Source organism: Lepidochelys olivacea (assembly GCF_965140295.1).
Source record: "Lepidochelys olivacea isolate rLepOli2 genome assembly, chromosome: 23".
NCBI classification, from domain to species: domain Eukaryota; kingdom Metazoa; phylum Chordata; order Testudines; family Cheloniidae; genus Lepidochelys; species Lepidochelys olivacea.
The window spans coordinates 11,613,535-11,640,950 of record NC_140433.1 but is presented as its reverse complement, the minus strand read 5'-3'; the positions used below and the strand labels follow the sequence as shown (position 1 = coordinate 11,640,950).

The window sequence follows — 27,416 nt, the reverse complement described above, 5'->3', positions numbered from 1 at the left end:
AAGAGAAGGCCCTTACACCGGCAGACTGTGATTCTGATTCTTTCTTTTATACCTCGATAACTAGCCAATGATAAGAATACACCTAAATTCTTCAAGTACAGGCCTTTACCGACAGGCCTGAATATCTATATCCTAACACAGGGCAGGGGGTTGGGGTGCAGGAGGGTGTGGCATGCAGGAGGGAGCTCGGTGGGGGGTGTGGAGTGCAGGAGGGGGCTCAGGTAGGGAGTTGGGGTGCAGGCTCTGGCCTGGCACCACTTACCTGGAGTGGCTCTAGGGTGGCCATCCCGTGAGCCAAATCCAAAGCCCCGAGGGTCCGGATCCAGCACCCTGGCCATAGTTTTCCCAACCCTGGTTTAGTGGAACCGAGAGATGGTTCAGGGGTGACTTGATCCTGGCCCGTCAGCACTGTCCTGACAGACCAGTATTGGCTAACGGGCTACCCTGAGCCGCGGGCTGCAAGGGGGAAGCTAGCCCCAACGGGCCAGGAAACACAGTATCAATTTTTAACAGTAATTCTTTCCCCAGGCTCGTGGCCCAGCCCATCTGGGAAACGAGCGGATCCGCTCTAGGCTGATTTCAGGTCAGTTCTCTGGCGGGTGAGAGCCAGAGGGTCAGGCTCGATGCTTGCTCTGGCCCTGGGCGCGATGACCCCAGCGGCTCAGAAAAGCCCAGCGGTCCTGGGCACTCCACTCCGGGGGCCCAGTCTCCTGTTCTGGCCACTGCTCCCCTCCCCTTTGCCTGGCGTAAGGTGCTCAGAGGCGCTATGGCTGCAGTCGGAAGGACTTGCCCTGTTTCCTAGCCCCCTCCTCAGAACAATTCCTGGACGTGAATGTAAAGGGATCACGACACCTGCAGGGAAGGGCAGGGACCCCAATGCTTAAAAATGGGCTGCAGTAGATACGGGGGCAGACACACAGTCACCGAGATCAGGGCCCCGTCTGGCCGGGCACTGCCCAGACACAGAGTCACCGCGATCGGGGCCCTGTCACTGAGCACTGCCCAGACACAGAGTCACTGAGATTGGGGCTCCGTCACGCCGGGCGCTGCCCAGACACAGAGTCACTGAGATCGGGGCCCCGGGTGCTGCCCACAGTCACCGAGATCAGGGCCCCGTCTGGCCGGGCACTGCCCAGACACAGAGTCACCACGATCGGGGCCCTGTCACTGGGCACTGCCCAAACACAGAGTCACTGAGATTGGGGCTCCGTCATGCCGGGCGCTGCCCAGACACAGAATCACTGAGATCGGGGCCCCGTCGGGCTGGGCGCCACCTGGACAGATTCAGAGGCTCTCAGTCTAAATAGACAAAATGGGGGAGGGGAAACTGAGGCACAGAGAGGAGCTGCATCTTCCTAAAGATCATACAGCAGGTCAGTGGCAGCATTGGTGAGAAAGCTCAGTTTTCCTGACTCCACCCCCCCCCCCCCCCGCTCTAACCCCTAGACCCCACTCCCCTCCCAGAGCAGCAGAGAGAACCCAGGAGTCGTAGGCCCATGCCCCACCCCCTGTTGACTCGCTGTCCCTGCTCTGCACCCCTCCCATGCAGTTGGGGACAGCCCCCCCATCTCAGACATCCGGCTGTATGGAGACGTGCAGGAGTGAAACGGGCACCATCAGCAGCTGTCTGTCAGGTCCTGGATTTGGAGCCACTGGGGGTCGGGGGCTCGTCTGCTCTTTCCCCAGTGCCCCAGGCCATGTCCCGCTGCCCCACACGACCCACCCAAGGATGGGATGTGACTCCAGGAGTCTGGCCAGCTTGGGGGGGCGGGGTGGACACAGGGCCTTTCCTCTCTAGGGGGCGCCACCTCCCATCCAGCCCCAGGGCAGAGACTGGCTGGCTCAGGGGGCAGGGAATGGGGCACAGGCCCTTTCCCCTCTAGGGGGCGCTAGCTCCCATCTGGCTCCAGGTGGGGGTCAGTGGGATAGAGCCAAGGGCCATCGGGGCGTCAGGACTCCTGGGTCCGTCCACCCCCCACCCCCCCCGGACAAGGCTCCCAGGAGCTGCTCTGAGCAGCCGAGGGGGCTCGCTGGCCTGTGGCCCTGTGGTTGGGGGGTCGCTGGGTCCTTTGCCTGGCTGCAGTGGGGCGGTGGGTCAGCGCCAGAGGTGTCGCCGGGCTGGGGAGATTTAGGGGGGTCACAGGGGGATGCACATTGGGGAGTGTAAGGGGAACAAGCTCCCTGTGACCCGAGCACCCCCTTCGGGTCCACGAGCTGAGGGGAGGGGCCCAGGTGCCCCAATTCCTGCCCAAGACACCGACCCCCCCTTCCTGCCCTGATGGAGCCGGCTGGACGCAGCACTTGGGTTTAGTTTTTGTCAGGGGGGTGGGGGGCAGATTGTCATTGTGGTCTCCCATCCCCCACCACACCCATGGGCCCCCACTGATACCCCCATCCCCTGCCCCACTCACCCCCACTGACTGCACCCCACCAGCCCCCAACTTCCCCACTGATACCCCCATCCCCTGCCCCACTCACCCCCACTGACTGCCCCACACCCCACCAGCCCCATTGATACCCCCATCCCCTGCCCCACTCATCCGCCCACTGACTCCGCCGCACACCCCACCAGCCTCCAACCTCCCCACTGATATCCCCATCCCCTGCCCCATTCATCCGCCCACTGACTTCACCCCACCAGCCCCCAACCTCCCCACTGATACCCCCATCCCCTGCCCCACGCACCCCCCACCCCACCCCACCCCACCAGCCCCCACTGACTCTTCCCCATACACTGCCCCACTGAGCCCCATAACCCCATCCTAGAGACCCCCACGACCCTTCCCTCTTCCCCACTGACTCCCACCCCCCCCGGCCCGTACCCCACTTCACCTGCCCCATCACCCCCCGCTGCCCCTGTGCCCTCCCCCCGCCACGCATCCGGCAGGGTCTGAATCGAAACCGAATTGTGTCTGAGGAAACGAAACGGGGCGGGGTGACCTCGGGGATGCGGCGGGCGCTATAAAACCAGAGAAGCGGCGGGACTCAGTTTCCTTCGCCGGGCTCCCAGCACCTCCTCTGGACTCCCTCGGCAGCACCAACCCCCGCTGGCCCCGGCCCAAGCCCAAGGGCGAGTGATGTGGGAACCAGCCGGACCTGAGGGTCAGGACTCCTGGGTTCTCTCCTGGCTCGGCGAGGCGGGTGGGGTCTGGTGCTTAAAGTGATGGGTGGGAGATTGGACTCCTGCGTTCCCTCCCCCGGCTTTCCCCCTGACCTCCTGGATGACACAACCCCCTGTCCCCCTCCGTGCCTCAGTTTCCCTTTCCTACCCAGTGTCTATTTCGATCGGGAGGGCTTTGGGGGCAGAGATCAGCTCTCCCCTGTGGGTGAGGAGCACCTGCTGCGACGAGACCAGCGTTCAGCTGGGGTCTCATATGCACCCGGCTATGCCAGTGGGCGGGGGCGGGGGTGTTGGGTTTACGTCCATGTGTTTAATGCTCGGTTCTGTTTTCTGTTCTGCAGATTTCTCCATGGCAGCGACAGGGCCAAAGAGGTGGGTGCTGGGCGCTAGGGGGAGGGGAGCACTGGGTGTTTGGGTTGGGGGGCGGGTGCTGGGTGTTGTTGGCGGGTGCTGGGCCTTTGGTTGGGGGCGGGTGCTGGGTGTTGTTGGCGGGTGCTGGGCGTTTGGGTTGGGGGGCGGGTGCTGGGTGTTGTTGGCGGGTGCTGGGCGTTTGGGTTGGGGAGACGGGTGCTGGGTGTTGTTGGCGGGTGCTGGGTGTTTGGGTTGGGGGGCGGGTGCTGGGCCTTTGGTGGGGGGCGGGTGCTGGGTGTTGTAGGCGGGTGCTGGGCGTTTGGGTTGGGGGGCGGGTGCTGGGTGTTGTTGGCGGGTGCTGGGCGTTTGGGTTGGGGAGACGGGTGCTGGGTGTTGTTGGCGGGTGCTGGGCGTTTGGGTTGGGGGGCGGGTGCTGGGTGTTGTTGGCGGGTGCTGGGCCTTTGGGTTGGGGGGCGGGTGCTGGGTGTTGGCGGGTGCTGGGCCTTTGGGTTGGGGGGCGGGTGCTGGGTGTTGTTGGTGGGTGCTGGGCCTTTGGGTTGGGGAGACAGGTGCTGGGCCTTTGGTTGGGGGCGGGTGCTTTTGGGTAGGGGAGTGCTGGGCATTTGGGTACGGGGGAGCTGGGCATTGTTGGGGGGAGCAGATGGGGCTGGAATAACTCAGGTTCCGCTGCTCTCACTCAGGCCAGGGAAAGCTGGGACCCCTGGAGGGGGCAGGGGGGCAGCTGGCCTGGCCTGCAGGGCTTGGTCCTGCCTGGGAGGGGGGATAACTAGCCAGGCAGATGGCGCCTTTCCCCCAGGATGACAGCACCTCCATCAGGTCTGTGCAGGTAGCACCAGACTAGGGTAACAGCTGCCTGAGGCAGAACCCCCGGGGCTCATAAGAACGGCCAGACTGGGTCAGACCAAAGGTCCGTCTAGCCCAGCGTCCTGTCTGCCAACAGCGGCCAGTGCCAGGTGCCCCAGAGGGAATGGACAGACCAGGGAATCAGCGAGTGATCCATCCCCTGTTGTTCACTCCCAGCTTCTGGAAAACAGAGGCTCGGGACACCATCCCTGTCCATCCTGGCTAATAGCCATTGATGGACCTATCCTCCATGAATGTATCGACTGAAACCTTTTGAACCCTGTTATAGTCTTGGTATAGTATAGGCCTTCACAACATCCTGTGGCAAGGAGTTCCACAGGTTGACTGTGGGTTGGGTGAAGAAATACTTCCTTTTGTTTGTTTTAAACCTGCTGCCTATTCATTTCATTGGGTGACCCCTAGCTCTTGTATTATGAAAAGGAGTAAACAACACTTCCTGATTTACTTTCTCCACACCAGTCATGGTTTTACAGACCTCAGTCATAGCCCCCTGAGTTGTCTCTTTTCCAAGCTGAAAAGTCCCTGTCTTATTAATCTCTCCACATACAGAAGCCGTTACATACCCCCATCATTTTTGTTGCCCTTTTCTGAACCTTTTCCAATTCCAATTCCAATTCTTTCTGGAGATGGGGCGACCACATCTGCACCCAGTATTCAAGGTGTGGATGGACCATGGATTTATAGAGAGGCGAGATGATATTTTCTGTCTTATCATCCATCCCTTTCCTAATGATTCCCAGCCTTCTGCTGGCTTCTTTGGCTGCCCCCGCGCACAGCGGATGATCTGGGAGAACTCTCCGCGCTGGCTCCCAGGTCTCTCCCTTGGGTGGGAACAGCTAATTGGGGCCCCCTCACATGGAGGTAGAGTTGGCCGCGCTCCCTCGGAGCACAAGTGGTGCCCTTTTTAATTTTTACTCACCTGGCAGCACTCCGGCTCCTCCGCGGCGGGGGGCGGGCTGTGGGGCGCTCGGGCTCTTTGGCGGCGGGGGGGCCGTGGGGCGCTCGGGCTCCTCCGCGCGGGGGGGGCCGTGGGGCGCTGGGGCTCCTCGGCGGCGGGAGGGGGCCGTGGGGCGCTCGGGCTCCTCCTCGGCGGCGGGGGGGCCTGTGGGGCGCTCGGGCTCCTCCTCGGCGGCGGGGGGGGGGCCGTGGGGCGCTCCGGCTCCTCCTCGGCGGCGGGGGGGGGGCCGTGGGGCGCTCGGGCTCCTCGGCGGGGGGGGCGGCCCGTGGGGCGCTCGGGCTCCTCCTCGGCGGCGGGGGGGGGCCTGTGGGGCGCTCGGGCTCCTCCTCGGCGGCGGGGGGGGGCCTGTGGGGCGCTCGGGCTCCTCCTCGGCGGCGGGGGGGCCTGTGGGGCGCTCGGGCTCCTCCTCGGCGGGGGGGGCGGCCCGTGGGGCGCTCCGGCTCCTCCTCGGCGGCGGGGGGGGCGGCCCGTGGGGCGCTCCGGCTCCTCCTCGGCGGCGGGGGGGGGCCGTGGGGCGCTCGGGCTCCTCCTCGGCGGCGGGGGGGGGCCCGTGGGGCGCTCGGGCTCCTCCTCGGCGGCGGGGGGGGGCCGTGGGGCGCTCGGGCTCCTCCTCGGCGGCGGGGGGGGGCCGTGGGGCGCTCGGGCTCCTCCTCGGCGGCGGGGGGGTCCGTGGGGCGCTCGGGCTCCTCCTCGGCGGCGGGGGGGGCCCGTGGGGCGCTCGGGCTCCTCCTCGGCGGCGGGGGGGGCCCGTGGGGCGCTCGGGCTCCTCCTCGGCGGCGGGGGGGGGCCCGTGGGGCGCTCGGGCTCCTCGGCGGCGGCGGAGGGGGGGCCGTGGGGCGCTCGGGCTCCTCGGCGGCGGGGGGGGCCGTGGGGCGCTCGGGCTCCTCGGCGGCGGGGGGGGCCGTGGGGCGCTGGGGCTCCTCGGCGGCAGGAGGGGGCCGTGAGGCGCTCGGGCTCCTCGGCGGGGGGGGCGGCCCGTGGGGCGCTCGGGCTCCTCCTCGGCGGCGGGGGGGGGCCCGTGGGGCGCTCGGGCTCCTCGGCGGCGGCGGGGGGGGGCCGTGGGGCGCTCGGGCTCCTCGGCGGCGGGTCCTTCTGTGCTGCCAAGGACCCGGAGCGCTGCCTGGTGGGTACAAGTGGGTGGCTCCTGTCCCCCCCCTGCCCTCCATACCCATGCAGAGGATGGTGCTGTGTGGACCCCCCACCTGCCCCAGCCTGTCTGCGCCGCCTTTGGCACAGGTTTCTGGTGTGGTGTTAGGGCAGGGACCGCAGCACCCTGGGGTCCCTCTCTGCCATGCTGGAAAAGGCGGATTGCAGTCGGGGCTGGGTTAACAGCAGTGCCCTAGGTCAGCGTTTCTCTGAGATGCTCCCAGTTCCAGGTGCAGGGCCAGTCAGAGGGGCAAAAGTGCAGAGTCACTATGCATGGACAGGAGGATGACATAGGGAGGAGGGGTTTAGATTTATTAGGAACTGGGGAAACTTTTGGGAGAGGGGGAGCCTCTACAGGAAGGATGGGCTCCACCTAACCTGAAGTGGAAGCAGGTTGCTGACACTTAACATTAAAAAGGTCTGAGAACAGTTTTTAAACTAAGGGCTGGGGGAAGCCCACAGGAGGAGCACGTGGTTCGGACAGAGACATGCCTTAGGGGAGGATCTCCTGATGGAGATTCTCTGTGTCCTAGTGAGGATGAGAGGATGGAAGATGAAATACAGGTTGGATCTGATGAGAAATGGTCAAATAAAAGAGTCCCTTCAATTACCTCATGTAATGGCAGATGGCTAAAAAGTGACAAATTTTTAAAGTGCTTATAGACCAATGCTAGGAGTCTAAATAATAAGGTGGGCGAACTAGAGTGCCTCATGTTAAATGAGGAGATTGATCTAATGGGCATCACACAGACTTGGTGGAATGAGGATAATCAATGGGACACAGTAAAACCAGGTACAAAATATATTGGAAGGACAGGACAGGTCGTGCTGGTTGGGGGGGGGGGGTGGCACTAGATGTGAAAGAAAGCATAGAATCAAATGAAGGAAAAATCTTAAATGAACCAAACTGTACCAGAGAACCTCTGTGGATAGTACCTCCACGCTCGAATAAGGGTGTAGCAGTAGGGATACATTCCTGACCACCTGACCAGGCTGGTGATAGTGACTGTGAAATGCTCAGGGAGATTAGAGAGGCTATAAAAATAAAAAACTCAATAATAACGGGGGATTTCAGTTAGCCCCATATTGACTGGGTACACGTCACCTCGGGACAGGATGCAGAGATAAAGTTTCTTGACACCTTAAATGGCTGCTTCTTGGAGCAGCTGGTCCTGAAACCCACCAGAGGGGAGGCAATTCTTGATTTAGTCCTAAGTGGAACACAGGATCAGGTCCAAGAGGTGAATATAGCTGGACCGATTGGTAATAGTGACCATAATATGATTAAATTTAACATCCCTGTGGCGGGGAAAACACCACAGGAGCCCAACACTGTAGCATTTAATTTCAGAAAGGGGAACTACACAGAAATGAGGAGGTTAGTTAAACAGAAATTAAAGGGTACCGTGCCAAAAGTGAAATCCCTGCAAGCTGTGTGGAAACTTTTTAAAGACACCGTAATAGAGGCTCAACTGAAATGTATACTCCAAATTAAAAAACATAGAGAACCAAAAAAGAGCCACAGTGGCTAAACAACAAAGTAAAAGACGCAGTGAGAGGCAAAAAGGCATCCTTTAAAAAGTGGAAGTTAAATCCTCGTGAGGAAAATAGAAAGGAGCATAAACGCTGGCAAGTGAAGTGTAAAAATACAATTAGGGAGGCCAAAAAAGAATTTGAGGAACAGTTAGCCAAAGACTCAAAAAGTAATAGCAATTATTTTTTTTAGGTACATCAGAAGCAGGAAGCTGCTAAACAACCAGTGGGGCCACTGGACAATCAAGGTGCTAAAGGAGCACTCAAGGAGGATAAGGCCAGTGCAGAGAAACTAAATGAATTATCTGCATCTGTCTTCACGGCTGAGGATGTGAGGGAGATTCCCAAACCTGAGCCGTTCTTTTTAGGTGACAGATCTGAGGAACTGTCCCAGATTGAGGTGTCATTAGAGGAGGTTTTGGAACAAATTGATAAATTAAACAGCAATAAGTCACCAGGACCAGATGGGATTCACCCAAGAGTTCTGAAGGAACTCAAATGTGAAATGGCAGAACTACTAACTGTAGTCTGTAACCTGTCATTTAAATCAGATGACTGGAGAATAGCTAATGTGATTCCAGTTTTTTTAAAAGGGCTCCAGAGTTGACCCTGGCAATTACAGGCCTGTAAGCCTGACTTCAGTACTGGGCAAACTGCTTGAAACTATAGTAAAGAACAAAATTGTCAGACACATAGATGAACATAATTTGTTGAGGAAGAGTCAACATGGTTTTAGTAAAGGGAAATCATGCCTCACCAATCTACTGGAATTATTTGAGGGGGTCAACAAGCGTGTGAACAAGGGGGATCCAGTGGATATAGTGTACTTAGATTTTCAGAAAGCCTTTGACAAGGTCCTTCACCAAAGGCTCTTAAGCAAAATAAGCTGCCACGGGATAAGAGGGAAGATGCTCTCATGGTTTGGTAACAGGTTAAAAGAAAGGAAACAAAGGGTAGGAATAAATGGTCAGTTTTCAGAATGGAGAGAGGTAAACAGTGGCATAGGTGCTGTCATAAAGATGAAGGGGAAGGTAACAACTTTTAGGTATGTGTTCTTCTTTGGAAAAAAAAAGGTAAAAATCACACCTGCAAAACTCAGGATGGAAGGTAACTTTACAGGGTAATAAAAATATTTAAAACACAGCGGATTCCCCTCTAGGCCCAGCTCCAAAGTTACAAAAAACAGGAATAAAACTCCCTCTTAGCATAGGGAAAATTCACAAGCTAAGATAAAAGATAATCTAATGCATTTCCTTGCCTTTACTTACAATTTCTGTCATTTTAGATGTATCATTTCAGGTATGTTTTCAGAAGATGCTTTACCTGCTTGGTCTCTCTCTCTGTCCAGAGAGGGAACAACAAAGAGAGCACAAACAAAACCTTTCCCCCCACCTCCTCTGATTTGAAAGTATCTTCTTTCCTTATTGATCCTTTTGGTCAGGTGCCAACCAGGTTATTTGAGCTTCTTAACCCCTTACAGGTAAAGTGATTCTGTACCTCTGGCCAGGAGGGATTTTATGTTCCTGCATACATAAAGGTTGTTACCCTTCCCTTTATATTTATGACAGGGGCCGATTCCGTGGGTGCTCTGGGGCTGGAGCACCCATGGGGAAAAATTAGTGGGTGCTCTGCACCCACTGGCAGCCAAGCTCCCCTCCCTACCACCTCACATCCTCCTCCCCCGCCCCGAGTGCACCGCGTCCCCACTCCTCCACCTATCTCCCAGTGTTTCCCACCCGGCCACCGCCAAACAGCTGTTAGCATGCTCCGGGGGGCGGGGGGGAAGGAGTGGTAAACGTAGCATTCTCAAGGGAAGAGGTGGGGCCAGGGCAGGGACTTTGGGGACGGGGTAGGAAGAGGCGGGGCAGGGCCTCATAGAAGGGGTGGAGTGGGGGCGGGGCCAGTGGCAGAGCGGGGGTCAAGCACCCACGGGAAGCAGGGGAAGATGGCGCCTATGAATAGTGGTGTCCCCCAGGGGTCTGTACTGGGCCCAGTCCTATTCAACATATTCATAAACGATCTGGAAAAAGGGGCAAACAGTGAGGTGGCAAAATTTGCAGATGATACAAAATTACTCAAGATAATTAAGTCCCAGGCAGATTGTGAAGCGTTACAAAGGGATCCCACCAAACTGGGTGACTGAGCAACAAAATGGCAGATGAAATTCAATGTTGATAAATGCAAAGTGATGCACATTGGAAAACATAATCCCAACTATACATATACAGTGACGGGGCCTCAATTTAGCTGTTATCACGCAAGAGACAGATATCTTGGAGTCATTGTGGAGAGTTCTCTGAAAACAACCACTCAATGTGCAGCGGTAGCCAAAAAAGTGAACTGAATGCTGGGAATCATTAAGAAAGGGATAGAAAATAGGACAGAAAATATCATGTTGCCTCTCTATAATTCCATGGTACGTGCACACCTTGAATAATGGGTGCAGATGTGGTCGCCCCATCTCAAAAAAGATAGACTGGAACTGGAAAAGGTTCAGAAAAGGGCAACAAAAATGATCAGGGGTATGAAACAGCTTCTGTATGAGGAGAGATTAATAAGACGGGGACTTTTCAGCTTGGAAAAGTGACAACTCAGGGGGGATATGATGGAGGTCTGTAAAACCATGACTGGTGTGGAGAAAGTAAATCAGGAAGTGTTTACTCCTTTTCATAATACAAGAGCTAGGGGTCACCCAATGAAATTAATAGTCAGCAGGTTTAAAACAAACAAGAGGAAGTATTTCTTCACCCAACGCACAGTCAACCTGTGGAACTCCTTGCAAGAGGATGTTGTGAAAACCAAGTCTATAACAGGGTTCAAAAAAGAACTCGATAAATTCATGGAGGATAGGTCCATCAATGGCTATTAGCCAGAATGGGCAGGGATGGTGTCCCCAGCCTCTGTTTGCCAGAAGCTGGGAGTGAACAACAGGGGATGGATCACTCGCTGATTCTCTGGTCTGTTCACTCCCTCTGGGGCACCTGGCGCTGGCCACTGTTGGCAGACAGGACGCTGGGCTGGATGAACCTTTGGTCCGACTCAGTCTGGCCATTCTTATGTTAAGACATGGGTGTCATTGTCCGGCTGTGCGTGGCAGGGTGTCCAATCCCCCTCCGCAGGGCTGGCACATGCCCCAGCCCCCCAATTCCCTTTGTTCTACCCACCCCATCTCGCAAGCCATGCAGGGCTGTCATTCACCCCTGCAGGTAGTTCTCGTCCTCATCCCCCTCCGGCCTGGAGCCTGGCCCTCCAGCCCCTAGGAAAGGCTGGCAGGGTAAAGCACTCCCTTGCCCTCCACCTTTCCCAGGGCTCGGCCACCCCCACCCCTGTGCCCCATGGGCTGTTAGGGGTCTGGAGGCAGGGAAGGGGGTGGTTGGTTCTTTAGGCAGTGCTGCCCTCTGGTGGTCGGAGAGGAGATTGCAGCCGAGCCTGGGCACCCCATGGAGGGGGGGGCGGGGGTGGGAGCTGATGGACATAGGGACACCCATTGGTCATAGAACGCCAGAGTTGGAAGGAACCTGAAGAGGTCGTCTAGTCCAACCCCCTGCTGAAAGCAGGACCAATCCCTAATTTTTGCCCTAGATCCCAAATGGCCCCCTCAAGGATTGAACTCACAACCCTGGGTTTAGGAGGCCAATGCTCAAACCACTGAGACAGATAGCAATTGGGGGCAGTGGGGTGTGTTTATGATGAAGCAGGAGCCTCTGAGGATGGCTCGGTGACCCCTCCCATCAGCAGGGGGCGGGATACCGGGGCAGATTGGCCCGTGGGTGTGATCCAGGGGATGGATACCAGGGTAGGTGGGCCCATGGGGGTGATCCAGGGGGCAGGGAGGGGGCAGGATACTGGAGTAGATAGGCCTGTGTTGGGGGATGGATCGGAGATTTCTCCTGGTGAGTGACGTGCGTCTTTCTCTCCCCCCCCCCGACAGGAGAGGGTTCCAACAGAGGCCCCCCCCCTTCCTCAAATACCTGCAGAGTATCCTGCGCAAGTACCCAGATGGGGGGCAGATTCTGAAGGTGAGTCCTGGGCTTGGGGAGTTCACAGCAGGACCCCCCCGCCCCGCTCCAACCACTAGACCCCACTCCCCTCCTAAAGCCGGAGATGGAACCCAGGAGTCCTGGGTCCCCTACTCAGTGGAGCTATGTGCCCAGGCTGGGGGGCTGGTAATGAGCTGGGGTTGGGTGGGATCTGTGCTGATCTGCACCGCCGCCCCTTCCCCCCCCAGGAGCTGATCCAGAACGCGGATGATGCGGGGGCCACAGAGGTGATCTTCCTGTGCGACGAGCGCCGCTATGGGACCCAGAGCCTGGCTGTGGGGGGGCTGCAGCGAGCACAGGGTATGAGGGGGCAGCAGCCGAGGGTTCTGAGGGTGACAGATCTGGGGAAGGGATTTCTGATAGGTGATGGTGGGGGGGTCCTGGCAGGACCGGAGGGGCGTGTGTGAGGAAATGGCAGTGGATGGGGGGGCTAGAGGGCCTTGGGGGGGTGGGAGCTAGGGAATCAAGGGTCCTGCCTCTCATACAATGTCTAGTGGGGCTGGGTCCTGCCCCTCACACGATGTTGGGGAGACACGTTAGGGGATCAGGGTCCCACATCTCACGTGGTGTCTCAGGGGGAGCTGGGGTGATTGGAGCCCTGCCCCTCACTTGGTGTCTGCGGGGGTTGGGGCCCTGCCCCTCACGTGGTGTCAGGGGAGATTGGGGGGGGGTCAGGGCCCTGCCCCTCATGAGCTGTCTCGGGGGGTCAGGGGGCATCAAGGCCCCAGCCCCGCCCCTCGTGCTGTCTGGGGGGATCGGGGCCCTGGCCCTCACACGCTGTCCCTTGCTCCAGGCCCAGCGCTGGTGGCCTACAACGATGGGCTGTTCTCGGAGGCCGACTGGGACGGGATCCAGAGCACGGGCGACAGCCACAAGCTGCGCGACCCCGGCACCGTTGGCCGCTTCGGCCTGGGCTTCAACTCCATCTACCACCTGACCGGTGAGAGCCCTGGGGGGCAGGGACCTCACTGCGCCCAGCGCCGGGGGTGGGTCCCTGGGGGGGTTCTGGGTCCCTGGGGGAGCTCAGGGGGTCTGGGTTACAGCTGGGGGGGTCTCTGGGGAAGCTCAGGGGGGTTCTGGGTCACAGCTGAGGAGGTCTCTGGGGGGGGCTCTGTGTTCCTGGGGGAACTCGCGGGGGGAGGTTCTGGGTCACATCCGGGGGGGTCTCTTCAGGAGGTGGGGGGGTCTCTGAGGAAGTTTGGGGGGGTCTGAGTCACAGTCCAGGGGGGGTCTCTGCGGGAGCTTGGCGGGTTCTGGGTCACAACTGGGGGGGTTCTGGGGGAGCTCGGGGGGTGCTGGGGCTCCCCGTCTCACTCCCCTCTCCCTGCAGACCTGCCGGCGGTGCTGAGCGGCCCCTGGCTGGGCGTGCTGGACCCACAGCGGGTGGCACTGGCGGACGGCGGGCAGCAGTGGAACCTGGAGGAGGCGGCGGAGCTGGCTGACCAGTTTGCGCCCTTCTGGGGGGCGCTGGAGGCCATAGGACGTGGCAAGGGGGCCCCGGCGGCCGGCTGCTTCCCCGGCACCCTCTTCCGCTTCCCACTGCGCCACGAACCCTCCGGCATCTCGGACAACCTGTACAGCTCCGAGCGCGTGCGCCAGCTCTTCCTGGCCTTCATCCACGACGCCCCCACCTGCCTCCTCTTCCTCCGCCACGTCCGGCGCCTGGCCCTGAGGATGGTGGATGGCCAGGGGGCCACCACGGAGCTGTTGGAGACCACGGCCACCCCGCGCCTGCTCAACGGGCCGGGCTTGGTCCAGGACAAGGTGGCCGCGGCGGCGCTGGCCACCACAGCCTGCATCAAGGCCGTGGCTACGTGCGGCACAGCCGCCAAGGGGGAGGCAGAGCGCGAGTGGCTGGTGGTCTCGGCCGTGCCGACCGAAGGCACCTTCCCGGAGCTGGCGGAGCTGGCAGGTGCGCTGGGGAGCTTGCCCGGCGTGGCTTTGGCATACCCGCTGCGGGGCCGCTGTGCCGGGCACCTCTGCTGCTTCCTGCCGCTGCCGGCCACGGAGGAGAACGCCACAGGGCTGCCTCTCCACATCAACGCCCCCTTCCACCTGACGGACGACCGGCAGCATGTCCAGTGGGCTGAAGAAGACCGTGGCCGGGACCACGCCGCCCGGTGGAACCAGCTGCTGACCGAGGAGGTGCTGCCGCTTGCCTACCGCCAGGCTGTCGTGGTGGCGGCGGCTTGTCCCGGCGACCCCTACGGCGCCTGGCCCGACCCGGCGTTGAGCCAGCACCAGCAGCGCTACCGGAGCCTGGCGGAACGGATCTGCCGGCAGCTGTGGGGCATGGAAGCCCTGGTGTCGGCCGGCCAACCCGGCACATGCCGGCTCCGAGCCTCGGACGCCGTGTTCCTGCCACAGAACGGGGCCAGCGAGGCCACATTCCGGGTGCTGGAGGACGCCCTGGTGCAGGCGGGCGAGCCGCTGGCCATGGTGCCAGCCCACGTGTGGCGGGCGCTGGCTGTGGGCGGCCCAGCGGTGAAGGTGGCCACGCCGGCCTACATGCGGAAGGTCCTGGGCCGCATGGGTCCTGCCCGATACCCGGCCGACAAGCGGCTGCTGCTGGAGTACGTGGCCGGAGACAAGTGCTACGGGGAGCTGGCAGGCCTGGAGCTGCTCCCACGTGCTGATGGAGGCTTTGCCTGCTTTGGGGGTGCCGGCAGCATGGTCTATGCCGACAGCAAGGCCTTCCCCAGGTAAGAGAGCCCCCGGCCCCTCCACCCGCCTCCCAGGCCAGAGGACACCCAGTGAGCGCGGCTCTCCCAGCCCACGGCAGGCCTGGGAAATGCAGGTTCTGTTGGGAGCCAGGCTGAGACGCAGGGATCCGGTTCATGCCAGGGCCACCAATCAGCCCCTGGAACGGGGAACCCATTGCCCCAGCCCCCCAACCAGGCAGTCCCCTGCTGTGGGGCCAGATGGGAGCTGGTGCCCCCTAGAGGGGACAGGCCCCAGGCTCCGTTCCCTGCCGCCTCCCCCCAAGCCCTACTGTCTTAACTCTCTGAATTCCTGGTTTCCAGGATCCTGCTCCCTGGCCTGGCTGACAGTTTTCTGCCAGAGGATCTGACACCCGCCCTGCTGAGTCACCTGCACCGGATCGCGGAGCAGGGTAAGTGGAAACCGTCCGTCCTTGGGTGCCTGTCTCTGCCCGGGGTGCCTGGGGCAACAGGAATGTTGCTGGCTGCTGTTACCCAGCCCCCCCACCCCAGCTGAGAGGCAGCCGTATCTCAGCGCCTGGCGATGGGTCCCCATATACCCAGCCCCCGCACCCCATACCAGAGGGGCTGTATCCAAGTCCCGGGTGAGGGGTCCCCGTATAACCAGCCGCCCGCACCCCACCCCAGGGGTGGCTGCTTTTCCTGTGGACTATATTCCGCTGCTCTGGGTTTGCCTGTGGGACCGGGTGCCGATGCGGTTCCGGTCCGGCTGTGATCCCGGGTCTCTCTGGTTCTTGCAGGGCTGTTCAGGAACCTCATCTCTCTGGACCCGGATGTCATTAAGCAGAACCTGAAGGGTGCCCTCCCTGCGGACTGGTTCAAAGGCGGCTCTGCCCACGTCACTTGGTGCCCGGGCAACCACCCCCGCCAGCCTCCCCGCCCGTGGCTGGCTGCCTTCTGGGACTTCCTACAGCACCATGCCTGCTTCCTGGCGCCGTTTGAGGGCCACCCGCTCATCCCCCTCACCCCCCTGGGCAAAGGCGTCCATAGCCTCCAGCTGGCGCGGCCCTCTCCCATGCCCACGCTGCTGTTCCGGACCTGGGAGGGCCACAGCCTCACTGAGGATGAATCTGGTGTTCTGGAGGCTCTGGGCTGCACGGTGATCCACAGTTGGGACCCAGCGCTCTGGCACCGCCAGCTGATAGACTACGTCCTGGCGCCCACAGCCGGCAATGTGCTGAAGGCCTTCGACCACCTGGGTGTGGTGGGCGTGGTTGCCCGGCTGGGCTCCCTGCCCCCGGATCGCGGCAGGATCCTCTGCCAATTTCTCTCCCAGGCACCTGCTTCTTCCCTCTCTGACCGGGACGCTGTGGTGCTGGGCAGCTTGCCCATCTTCCTGAAGGTACCCTCCGTCTTGCCACCTTGCCCGGCTGGGCTGGTGCCATCTGGCACCTACCAAGCTTTGGAGAGGAGCACGGTGCCGGCGGTGCCCGAAGACCTGGTGCTGCCGGAGCCGGTGCTGCGGTGCCGGGACGAGGCGGACCGCCGGCTTTTGCTCCAGACCCGGGAGAGCCTGCTTGGCGCGGCAGAGCTGGCGTTGCTGGCAGTGAGGGCGGTGAAGAAGGGGGTGTACGCCAAGCGGGCGCCAGATGCTGAGCGGCTCATGCTGTGGGTGCTGCGGCACGGGGATGCCCTCTTTGGGTACAGCAAAAAACTGCAGACTCTGTGCGAGGAGCTGGCCTTCATGGACCGTGGCGGGACCCTGGCACATGCCAATGAGCTCTTCGACCCCCAAAACACGATTTTCCAGGCCTTGCTGGGCCCCCGGTGCTTCCCACCCATGGCTTTCCAGGAGGCGGCCGTGCTCCGGTCCCTCCGTGCCCTGGGGCTGAAAACCAGCGAGACAGCCATCACCCCGGACCACATGCTAGAGGCTGCCCAGGAGGTGGGCCGGCTCCAGCAGGCCAGAGACGCCCCCGGGGCCATGGCCAAATCCCGAGCATTGATCGAGCTGTGCAACCGGACTGAGGCGCTGGGCCGGTTCTGCCAGAAGAAGCTGCAGCAGCTGCAGGACCTGGCCTGGGTGCCCGCCACCGACCCGACCGAGCGCCAGCCGAATGGACCTTTCCTTCCCCCGGAGAGGCTGCGATCGGCCCATTACGCCGACCTGGCGGGGCTGGCGATGCCGCTGACTGACGTCTTCAGAGAGCCGGCCGAGGAGAAGCTGGGGCTGAGCCGGCCACCCCCCCTGGAGAAGGTGCTGCTGAACCTGCTGCTCCTGGCACAGGGGGACCAGCCCAAAGACATCAGGACGCTGGTGCCGAAGCTTCACGTCATCTACCAGCACATGCAGCAGAATCTGGAGCAGTTTCGGGTGGCGTCGTCGCATGCTGTCATCTGGACCGGCCGTGGATTCTCCGCCCCAGCCAAGGTGGTGCTGGCCTACCCTGACAGCCTGGACTTGAGCTGCCTGGTGCCGAGGGTCCCCCAGGAGTTGCTGCCTTACCGCCGGCTCTTCCTGGCCTGGGGAGCGCGGGCCGCGGTGGGCGAGGAGGAGCTGAGCCAGGCCCTGTGCCGGCTGGGGAAGGAGATTGAGGGCCGTGCCGGAGGCGGCACCAAGGCGGAGCTGCGGCTGACGGTGGCCGTCCTAGACTGGCTGAAAAGCAGAGGGCACCGGGGCAACGGAGACCTGCCAGTGCCGGTGGAGGCTCCGGGAGGATCCGGCTTCACTCTGCGTCCAGCCTCGTCGGCCCTGTATTGCGACATCGACCGGGCCAGCCTGGCGGACCTGGAAGGTGACAACGCTGAGTTGGCCGTGGTGCATGAGGCGGTGACGCCGGCTGTGGCCACCTTCCTGGGGGTGGCGCTGCTGAGTACGCGGGTGCTGCAGCCGCAGCTGTTTGAGGCGTGGGGGCCCTCGGAGCCCATCACCACGCGGATCTGGAACATCCTGCGGGAGTATACGGAAGAGGCCGACCTCTTCAAAGAGCTGATCCAGAATGCGGAGGATGCTGGTGCCAGGACATGCTCTTTCCTGCTGGATCTGCGGCACCACGGTGGTGGCACGGCCGGGCTGCTGGATCCCGGCATGGCCACCTGCCATGGCCCGGCCCTCTGGTCCTACAACGATGCAGCCTTCACCCAGGAAGACTTAGTCAACATCATCCGGGTGGGAGCCGCCACCAAGGAAGGGCAGGAGGGCAAGATTGGCAGGTTCGGTCTGGGCTTCAACACCGTCTACCACGTGACCGATGTGCCCTCAGTGCTGAGCGGCAGAAGCCTCTTGATCTTCGACCCCAACGTCACCCACCTGCGCAAGCACATCCCCAACCCGGCCTGCCCCGGCATCCGGCTGGACTTGCGCCAGCGCCCGGCCACGCTGAGCACCTTTGCCGAGCAGTTCCGGCCTTACCAGGGCTTGTTTGGGTTCCAAACGCAGGAGCCGTTCGACTTCCCGGGGACACTCTTCCGCCTGCCTTTCCGCACCGAGGAGGAGGCCCGGGAGTCGCGGATCAGCCAGGTGGCTTTCGGCATCGAAAGGGTCGAGAGGCTCCAGAGCGGCTTCCGGGACTTTTGCCACCTCTTGCTGCTCTTCATACGTGGGGTGCGGGAGGTGTCGCTGAAGCGCCTTTCGAATGAGGCCCCCTCTCCGGAAGCCACCCAGCCTCTGGCCACGCTCTTCCGGGAGCAGATCAAGAGCCTTGAGGATGCTGGAGACTCCAGGATGGGCCAGTCCAGCATCGAACAACTGACGGTACAGTGGGAGTTGGACATCACCATCAGCCACTACCTGGTACACAGCTGCCAGGGCACCGGAGAATCCTTGGTTCTGTTTCAGCAGGGGATGCGGGACGGGACCCAGCCCTCGCCCCCCAGCGCTGGAGTGGCTCTGCCACTTGCCCCCACTGAGCCGGGGAAGTGGGCTCCACACCTGGACGGCTTTGAAGGGCACGTCTTCTGCTTCCTGCCCCTGCCCATTGCCTCCGGCCTCCCGATTCACCTCCACGGGGCCTTCGCCGTCCTCTCCAATCGTAAAGGACTCTGGGATGCCACAGCCAAGGGCGAGTGGAACTGGGCACTGCTGCGCGATGCAGTGCCGGCTGCCTGGCTCCAAGCGCTGAGCCTGCTCCGAGACATGCACCAGGAGGGTGAGCTGGAGGACTATGAATACCACACCTTCTGGCCAGATGCTGGCAAAGCCAGGCATCCCTTCACCGAGGCCGTGAAGGCCTTCTACCATGTGCTGGCTGATGGGCGGGACCTGGCGCTGTTCTCCGATGGCCAGCAATGGTGCACCATGAACAATGCCTGCTTCCTGGACTTCACCATCACCCATAACATGCGGGTGGGGCAGACGGCCGCCAGGGTCTTTGCCAACTTGCTGCCGGAGCCCCTCCTGGCCGTGCAGCTGCCGAACTGGGTGAGATCTGGGTTCCAGGCCAGTGGTCAGGAGGACACGCTGCTGCCCAAGACTTATGACTGGGTGAGGTTCTACCAGGAGATTGTGTTTGCCAACATGGGCACGCTGGACGCACCTGACCGTGACGCCTTGATTCTCCACGCCCTGGACATGAGCAATGCCACGGTGGACCAGCTGCTGGCCTCTGTGTCCTGTATCCCTACCACCCCCCGAGGGGAGCTGCAGCCCATTGGGAAGCTGGTGCACCCCCAAGGCAGAGCAGCCCTGCTGTACGACTCCCAGGACGGGCGCTTCCCCACCGGGACTGGCTTCCTGGCGCCAGAGAGGCTGCTGCGGCTGGAGGGGCTGGGCATGGCCAAGGACGTGGTGCCGATGAAGGAGCTGATGGAGCGGGCCCGCACCGTGCAGGCCCTCTGGCAGCGTGACTGGCAGCAGGGATGCCGGAGAACCTGCCGCATCCTGGAGCTGCTGGAGCAGCTGTTGGAACAAGGTTCGGACAACACTGCCCAGGTGGCCTTCCGTGCCATACCCTTCCTGCCAGCTGCCTTGCCTGGTGCCCGCCATGAGCTCTGCCGGCCCAACGATCTCTACCGCCACAAGTACAGGAGCCTGGTGGGGCTGATCCAACCCGTCCTGGCTGGCAAGGACCTGGAAGGGGACTTCAGGTTCTCCAAGGCGCTCCAGGACTTCCTGGGGCTGAGCCGCAAGCCGCCAGCCAGCATGGTGATGCGGCAGCTGGCGGAGGCGTGCCAGAGCTCCAACACCCTGCCCAAGCTGGAGCTGCAGGAGACCACGCGGCAGTGTTACGCCTACCTGGACAAGCTGCTGAGCAAGCAGCCCACGTGCAAGAAGGAGGTCGCTGAGGAGGCTATGGCATTCTCCTTTGTCCTGGTGGGGGAGCACTTTGTGCCGGTGAAGGCAGTGGCCTGGGAGCTGTCATTCGAGGCCAAGCCGTATCTCCACCAGCTGCCACGGGAGTACTTGGGGTTCAAGGCGCTGTGGGGGTGCGTGGGGCTGCAGGAGACCTTTGCCTTGGAGAACTACATGTGGGTGCTCCAGGACCTGGCCAGGAAGACGGCTGGGCGGATCCTGTCCCCAGAGGAGCTGCACTTGGTCCTGAGGCTAGTGACCATCGGGCTGATGGAGGCCTTGCCAGACCGGCAGCCAGTGGGCGCTTACGAAGCTCAGGGCATCTACTTCCCGGATCAGCAGGGTGTCCTGCGCCCGGTGGCCAAGTTGCACTTCGATGACACACCCTGGCTGCCCCGGGAGGAGGGGACACCCTTGTGCCATGGCCGGATCCCCCGGGAGCTGGCACTGCAGTACGGCGTGTCCACCACCAGGCACCGGGCGCTGGCCCAGGCGAAGATCCGGGGGCTGGCGCTGGTGCCGTGGGCATCAGAGTTTGGCGCCCGGGAGGAGCTGACCGTGCGGCTGCAGAACATTCTGCGGGAATACTCCTCGTCCTCCCGCGACGTGCTGAAGGAGCTGCTGCAGAACGCTGATGACGCCGGCGCCAGCCGGATCCACTTCGTCTGGGACCGGCGACACCACCCCGCCCAGAGCGTCCTCTCTGAGGAGTGGGGCAGCCTGCAAGGCCCCGCCCTCTGCGTCTACAATGACAAGCCCCTGGCGCAGGAGGACATTGAGGGCATCCAGCGGCTGGGTGTGGGGAGCAAAGGTGGGCGGCAGGACAAGACGGGCAAGTACGGACTGGGTTTTAACGCCGTCTTCCACCTCACGGACTGCCCCGCCTTCTTGACGGGCGACAGTGCCCTGGGCGTCTTCGATCCCCATCTCCGCTATGTGCCCACGGCCAGCGTGCAGTACCCAGGCGCCATGTTCAGCGTCAACGGGGACTTCAAGAAGACGTTCCCCGACGTCTACGCCACGTTCCTGCCCGACCTCTTCGACCTGAGCCAGGGCGTGCTCTTCCGGCTGCCGCTGCGGACGGCGGAGGGCGCGGCTGGCTCCCGGGTGTGCCCGCGGGCTATCCACGAAGAGGTCCTGGAGGAGATGCAGGCAGCGCTGGTGCAGGAGGCTGAGGCCCTGGTGCTGTTCCTTCGCCACCTGAGGACCGTCGTCTTCTCCGAGATCACCGAGGGCATGGCGCAGCCGCGGGAGCTGCTGCGGGTGGAGACGGAGATGGAGGAAGGCAGCCTGGCCCTGCGAAGGGCGTTCCAGGAGCGGCTGAACCACATGGCTCTGTCAGGCAGTGAGGAGGCCATGCCGGCGAGGGTGGTCTACACGATGAAAGTCAGTCACGGCCGCTCTCAGCCTCCCACCAGCTGGGGAGTGGTGTGGCAGGTCGGGGTGGACGACACCGCCAAGAAGGAGTCTCCGGACCCGGAGTGCCTACCGTATGGCGCCGTGGCTGCCTGTCTGGACACAGTCAGGCCTGGCAGGGCCTTCTGCACCCTTCCGCTGCCGCTGCAGACCGGCCTGCCCGTCCACATCAATGGCAACTTCTCGGTGGACTCGGCTCGTCGCGATCTGCGCAAAGAGGATGGGGGGAGGCGGAGCACGGCCTGGAATGGCTTCCTGATGCAGCGGCTGCTGGCGCCGCTCTACTGCCGGCTGCTGGATTGGCTGCGGAAGAAGCTGGGGGAGACGCTGTGCTTCATGACGCTGACGGCCTGCTGGGAGATGCTGGAGCCAAAGTATCTCTGCTACTTCCCAGCCGTGAGGGAGTGCGTGCCCCCACCCTGGCACCAGCTGGTCAGCCAGGTCTACAAGCTCATTGCGGAGATGCAGCAGCCCCTGATACCCATTTACCAGACAGAGGCCATCCGCCTCCATACGCACAGCGTGGAAAGGGTGAGAATCACATGGACTGCGACCGGCGAGGGCCGCCTGCTCCAGGAGCCCTTCTTCCTGCAGTCGGAGGCCTGTGACTCCATGAGCCATGTCCTCCAAAGACTTGAGATGAAACTCGTCCCGGCCTTCCGAGGCCTCCGGGAGATCCACGACGAGTTCGCCAGGGCGGGTGTGAAGGTCCTGACCTTGAATCCTGGATCTCTCCGCTGCTTCCTCAAAGCGCTGCCTCTGGACCCACCCTGCCGGATCTCGGAGACTCCCCTGAAGGACCAGTCCAGCTGCTCCCTCCTGCTGGAGTTCTGCCTGGAGGAGCTACAGAAAGGGGACGTCAGGGACCTGGAGGGGCTGCCACTCTCCGTGACCCACGATGGCATGCTGCGGCCGTTCAGCACCCAGGAGCCGGTGTTCGAGAGAGGAGCCCACTGCCTCTTCCCACAGCAGCATCACCAATTCCTCGCCTACTACATCAGCCACAAGTCGCTGCTGCTCCAGGCCGGCTTCCTGAAGGCATTCACCCTGCAGGAGGCAGCCAGGTTCATCCAGGAGGTGCTGGGGCAGCCGGACTGGGAGGCCCAGTCGGCAGAGGCCCGGAAGTGGCTGAAGGAGGTGTGGGAGCTCTTCAACCACATGATCTATAAGGCCAATGAACGCAAGGAAAAAGCCATGAGCAAGGCCTTCAGAGAGTTGGTCTCCCTCTTAGAGTACTCGGCCATCCTCCCCACCTGCAGCGACCAACCCGGAGACGAGCATGTAGTTCCTCTGGTCTCCCTGCCCACCATCATCCATAGTTACTCCAGCGACGTGGAAAAATCCCTGGGCAAGCTTGGCTTTGCCAAGCTGGATATCCGGATGATCCCCCATGAGATCAGCTATCACTGCATCCTCCCGCTCCTGCTGCAGACACACGACCCCGTTTCGGTGCTGAAGCAGCTGGCCACTAGGACGGGTCTCCGTTGGTGCGAGCTGAAGACCTATGAGACCAGAAGGTTGTTGAGGTTCCTCACGGAAAAGGTGAAGGAGCTGGCGCACAACCTGCTGGCTCAGCTCCAGTCCCTGCCCTTGTTCCAGACGCATCAGGGGACATGGGTGGCACTGGCCTTTTACCACAATGTCTACATCCTAGACACCAGGATCCCCAAACTCTCGAAGGACTTCCAGGTCTTGTACCAGCTGGACCAGCAGACTGTCTTGCTCCATGATGACCCTCTCCATAGGGAGCTCTCCGAAAGTCTTGGCATTGGCATCTTGAACGATCTGCAGCAATTCATCCGCCATCTCCTGCCCCATCTGCCCCGTCTCCCAGAATCCCAGCTGCTTGAGGCCTTGAGGCTGCTCGTCGCCATCCAAAGCCACTACGGGGAAGAGTACCCAGCAGAGAAGAAGACCATCGTCTCGGCCTTTGGGCCCGTCAGCTTCATTCGGGACAAGCAGGGGGTCCTACGCCCAGCTTCCTACTTCTACGATGGAGAGGTGCTGCTCTTCCAGACGCTGCGGCTGGACGCCAAGTTCGTGCCCGACGCATTCTTCCAGAAGGTGAGGGTGGAGAAGTTGAAAGTGAACCCCTTCCTGCGGGATGTGGGCATGAAGCAGAAGATCTCGGAGGAAGACTTCGTGGAGTTTGCCACGCGGATCGAGCGTCAGGCGGGGCAGGAGGGCGCGGCGGCCGGCAACCTCCCCGCCCAGCGGAAGGAGCTTCTGTCACATCTGCTGTCCCAGCCCAGTGACTCCCTGTCGGACTGCTTCCTGGAGAGGGTCTCGTCCATCCGCTTCCTCACCCCATGGAGGGTGCCGGAGAATCTGGGGAACTTCCATCCGCCCTGTGTCCTTCACACACAGCCCGTAGCCCTCAAGGGTGCTCTGGTGGTGCCACGGGATGAGGATGTGGCCCTGGTTTGGACATCCGCCGTGATCCTGGCCCTGCCATCATGGGTCCCTTGTATGAAGAACGCCCAGTCCGTGCTGGAGCGTCTGGGAGTGCTGCAGGCCGTGCCAGTCCCAATGGTCCTGGACAACTTGAAGAACGTGTGCCAGGCACAGTGTGAGACCAAGGAAAGGCGGAAAACCCGGACCCGCATCTTCATGCAGACATACGGCTACTTGGAGCGCGACTTGAGGGGCTTCAATGCCGACTGCCTGGTGGGGCTGCCGGTGGTGCTGGTGAAGGAGGAGCAGGTGGCGGAGGCCAGCGAGGTGGTCTTCTCCTTGAGGAATGAGCAGGAGTTTCGGCCCTATCTCTACACTGTGCCCCCATTAGTAGCCGTCTACAGCGAGCTGCTGCAGAAGCTGGGGGTGGATCAGGAGCCCTCCGTCCGGCACTATGCCCGGGTGCTGCGCCGGATGCACCAGGAGACCCAAGACAAGAAAACCCTGCAGCCCAACCTCACCAAGACCGTCTTGCGGGCCACCCAGCATCTCTTCCAGCTGCTCAGCCAAGGGAAAGCGGACTTCTCTGGCGTGGAAGAGCTTCATCTGCCTTGCATCGATGGGAAGCTCTACCGCTCCAACACCCTGGTCTTCAGCGACTGTGCCCCTGCTGACGTTAGCCAAGCCTTGGGGAGCACCTTCCGTTTCCTGGTGGACCTCTCCAGATGCCGCCTGCTGTCTCCAGAATACAACCCCTGGAAGCTGGTGCGGCAGCTCCCCCAGCCCCTGAGGCCCCAGCTCCTGTCAGAGATCACGGAGCGGCAGCTGGAGGAGGACTCTCTAGAGCTGTGCCCTTACGGCAAGTTCTGCGAGAGCCGGAACCAGCTCCAAGGCATCCTGGTGTCTCCCGAATTCCAGGAGGGCTTGGCGGCGCTGCTGAGGTGGCAGAGACGGGACAAGGAAGAAGAGGCGGAGACGGCCAGGAGGGAGAGGGAGGTGGCTTTCTCCGCTGAGCGGCTGGAGGTGGTGTGCTGTGAGAAGATCCAGACGGTGATGATGCACCGTGGGGAGCGGCTGGAGGGGAGCCATGACTCCCGGGTTGTCCATGTGGTCCCGCATGCCGACGGGAGGCGCCAAGTCTACCTGCTGCATCAGGAGAGGATGGATATAGGTCAGTCAGTCCAGATCCTGGGCAGCCTGGCCCTGGAAGTGAACAGCATTACGGGAGGGGTGCTGCACTGGAAATCCATGCCAATCCTCATGCAGATGTTGGCCTGCAGGGACCCTGGCGAAGTGCTCAGTGCGCTGGAGAGGAACGGGGTGCCCTTGCAACCCAGCACCCACGCCAACGCCTACACCCTGCCCAGCCCCGGTACGGAGATCCCCCAGGAGTGGTATGACAGCCTGGACATGAGTATCCTCAACACCTTTGCCCTGGGTGACTACGTGGGTTACCTGGACCCGGCAGCACCCAAGGAGCACTACCAGTATGCCGTGGTGGTGGAAGTCCTGTTGGACAGAGCAGTGCCCCTCTACTGCATCGACTTGGGAGCCGGGCACCAGGAGGAGGTGAGTGCCAATGACCTGTATCAGTTCAAGAGGACCCAGGTGGATGGTCGCAGCCGGGCGCTGGTGCTGGACCAGCAGCAGCACCAGGAGAGGCGGGAAGCCTGGTACTGCCAGTCGCTGGGGCAGGTGAAGGAGGAGGTGGACACCTGCCTGGCCAAGATCTGGGAGCTGCCCGAGGGGGAGCGGCGGAAGGCGGTCCGGCGGCTCTACTTACGCTATCACCCCGACAAGAACGTGGGGCAGAAGGAAATGGCCAACGAGGTCTGCAAGTACCTGCGGGAGAGGATCCAGGAGCTGAAGGAGGGCAGGAAGCCCCGGGCAGCGGGCAATCCCAGCAGCCCCCAGGCCTCGGGCAACAGGCGCCAGCCAAGTAGCCACCGGGGCTTCTCAGCCTCATGGCACGAATGGGACAGGGAGGCCAGGTGCCACTGGCAGAGCCGCAGGGAGTTCACCGGCCAAAGGGACCGTGGTTTCCACTACGATTTCTGGTCCTACCACCGGGCCAAGGCAGGCCGGCGTCCCCAGGCCGAGGAGGCCGGGCGCTGGCTCCGGCAGGCCCAGAGCGACCTGCGGGCGGCTGGCCACGATGTGGGGCAGCGCTGCACCAACTGGGTCTTCTACAAGGTGCACCGGGCCGTGGAGAAGGCCCTGGCAGCTGCTGCCTACAACCGGGGGGAGCGCTTTGAGCGGGAGCAGACGCTGGCCTCGCTGGCGCAGAAGGTGGCAGCCTGCAAGCCCGGGCTGGAGGGGCTGCCGGCACAAGTGGCTGAACTGCGTCGTCATGGCGTGGACGACAAGACCACGCAGTATCCCAGCTACCACCCCCCGCCCACCATCCCCAGCGAGGCCTTTCCGGCCGGAGAGGAGCAGGAGGTGCTGCGGCTGGCGCAGGGCCTGCTGGATGTGGTGCAGGCGCACGTGGCCCGGCAGTGAGAGCGCCCCCTGGGGGAGGCACCAGGGACTGCACCATAGGGACCAGCACCTACTACTGTTAACAGCAAGGGCAACCCCCTATCAGGGACTGTGCCATGGAGACCTGGCTTCTCCAGCAGTGACAGCGCTCCCTGGGGGAGCCACTGGGGACTGCACTGTAGGGACCACTGCCCTCTGGGGGAGCTACCGGGACTGCACCAGAGGGACCAGAGCCTACTACTGCTAGCAGCAGGGGCAACCCCCCTCCACAGATTGTGCCACGGAGACCCGGCTTCTCCAGCAGTGACAGCGCTAATGGTGGGGGTGGGGGCAGGGGGCTCTGTGGGTGGAGATTTACAGTCAGGTTGATGCTGTAATGGCTTGTGGGGGGTGGCCCTGGAGGCGGCTTGACCCTCTCCCCCTGGCCCTGCTGTTTGCTTCCTCTCTGCTCCTGCACTAGGAGGAATAAACCCAGTTACTCCAGTAACCCAGCGTCCTTGAAGTCATGGTGTCAGCCCTTCACTCCCGGACAGCCCTCTCTTGGGGGTGAGGGGGTGGGTCCTGGCCCCTGCTGGAGGGGATGAGCCCTGCTCTCTGGGAGTGGGTGGGTTCCAGCTGCCCATCCCCCTCCCACCAGGGTCCCTTCCCCAAGGCTGGCAGTGACAGAGCTGGGCACCTCCGCTCTCACACACGGTCAGGGCTGGGGGCCTGCCCAGCTCAGATCAGGCACTGGGGAGCAGGGGGATTCCATCTTTAGGGCGGGTCACAGATGTCCCAGAACTCATTGTGTGGCCAGGGGGCAGGGAATGAGGCATGGGGTGTTTCCCCTCTAGGGGGCACCGGCTCCCATCTGGCCCCAGGGTGGGGACTGGCTGGCTCAGGGGGGCAGGGAATGGGGCATGGGGCCGTTCCCCTATAGGGGGCACTGGCTCCCATCCAGCCCCAGGGCAGGGACTGATTGGCTCAGGAGGGTGGGGAATGGGACACAGAGCCTTTCCCCTCTGTGGCTGCCGTGGCTAGCTGTGGTTTCCAGCTGTTTTGTGGCCCCTGCCTGAAATGGGTTTACTGGGTCTCAGCCCAATTCCTAGTGGGATGGGCCATGGAGCCTGAGCCCTGCACTGCCCCCTAGGGGTAGGTCCCC

General features: G+C 62.0%; 1 protein-coding gene and 1 pseudogene across 2 annotated transcripts in view; one reads left to right on the top strand and one right to left on the bottom strand.

Annotated features, from left to right (window-relative positions):
- The window catches only part of LOC311511978 (leukocyte immunoglobulin-like receptor subfamily A member 2), an 873,498-nt pseudogene that overhangs the window by 504,689 nt on the left and 341,393 nt on the right, over positions 1–27,416 (bottom strand). The window lies entirely within an intron of this gene.
- Positions 2,981–26,762, top strand: LOC311511716 (sacsin-like). The gene is made up of 8 exons (XM_084612526.1): positions 2,981–3,102; positions 3,463–3,493; positions 11,926–12,013; positions 12,223–12,334; positions 12,828–12,974; positions 13,365–14,736; positions 15,058–15,146; positions 15,495–26,762. The coding sequence occupies exons 1-8, from the start codon at positions 3,078–3,080 to the stop codon at positions 26,294–26,296; spliced, it is 12,666 nt and encodes a 4,221-aa protein (XP_084468652.1). The 5' UTR covers positions 2,981–3,077; the 3' UTR covers positions 26,297–26,762.

Bases quoted from the DNA above. Each gene is read 5' to 3' on its own strand.
- LOC311511716 (XM_084612526.1), top strand. From the start codon at position 3,078: ATGTGGGAACCAGCCGGACCTGAGG. The intron at 3,494-11,925 runs GTGGGTGCTGGG...CCCCCCCGACAG, and splicing joins GCAGCGACAGGGCCAAAGAG to GAGAGGGTTCCAACAGAGGC. The intron at 12,975-13,364 runs GTGAGAGCCCTG...CTCTCCCTGCAG, and splicing joins CTCCATCTACCACCTGACCG to ACCTGCCGGCGGTGCTGAGC.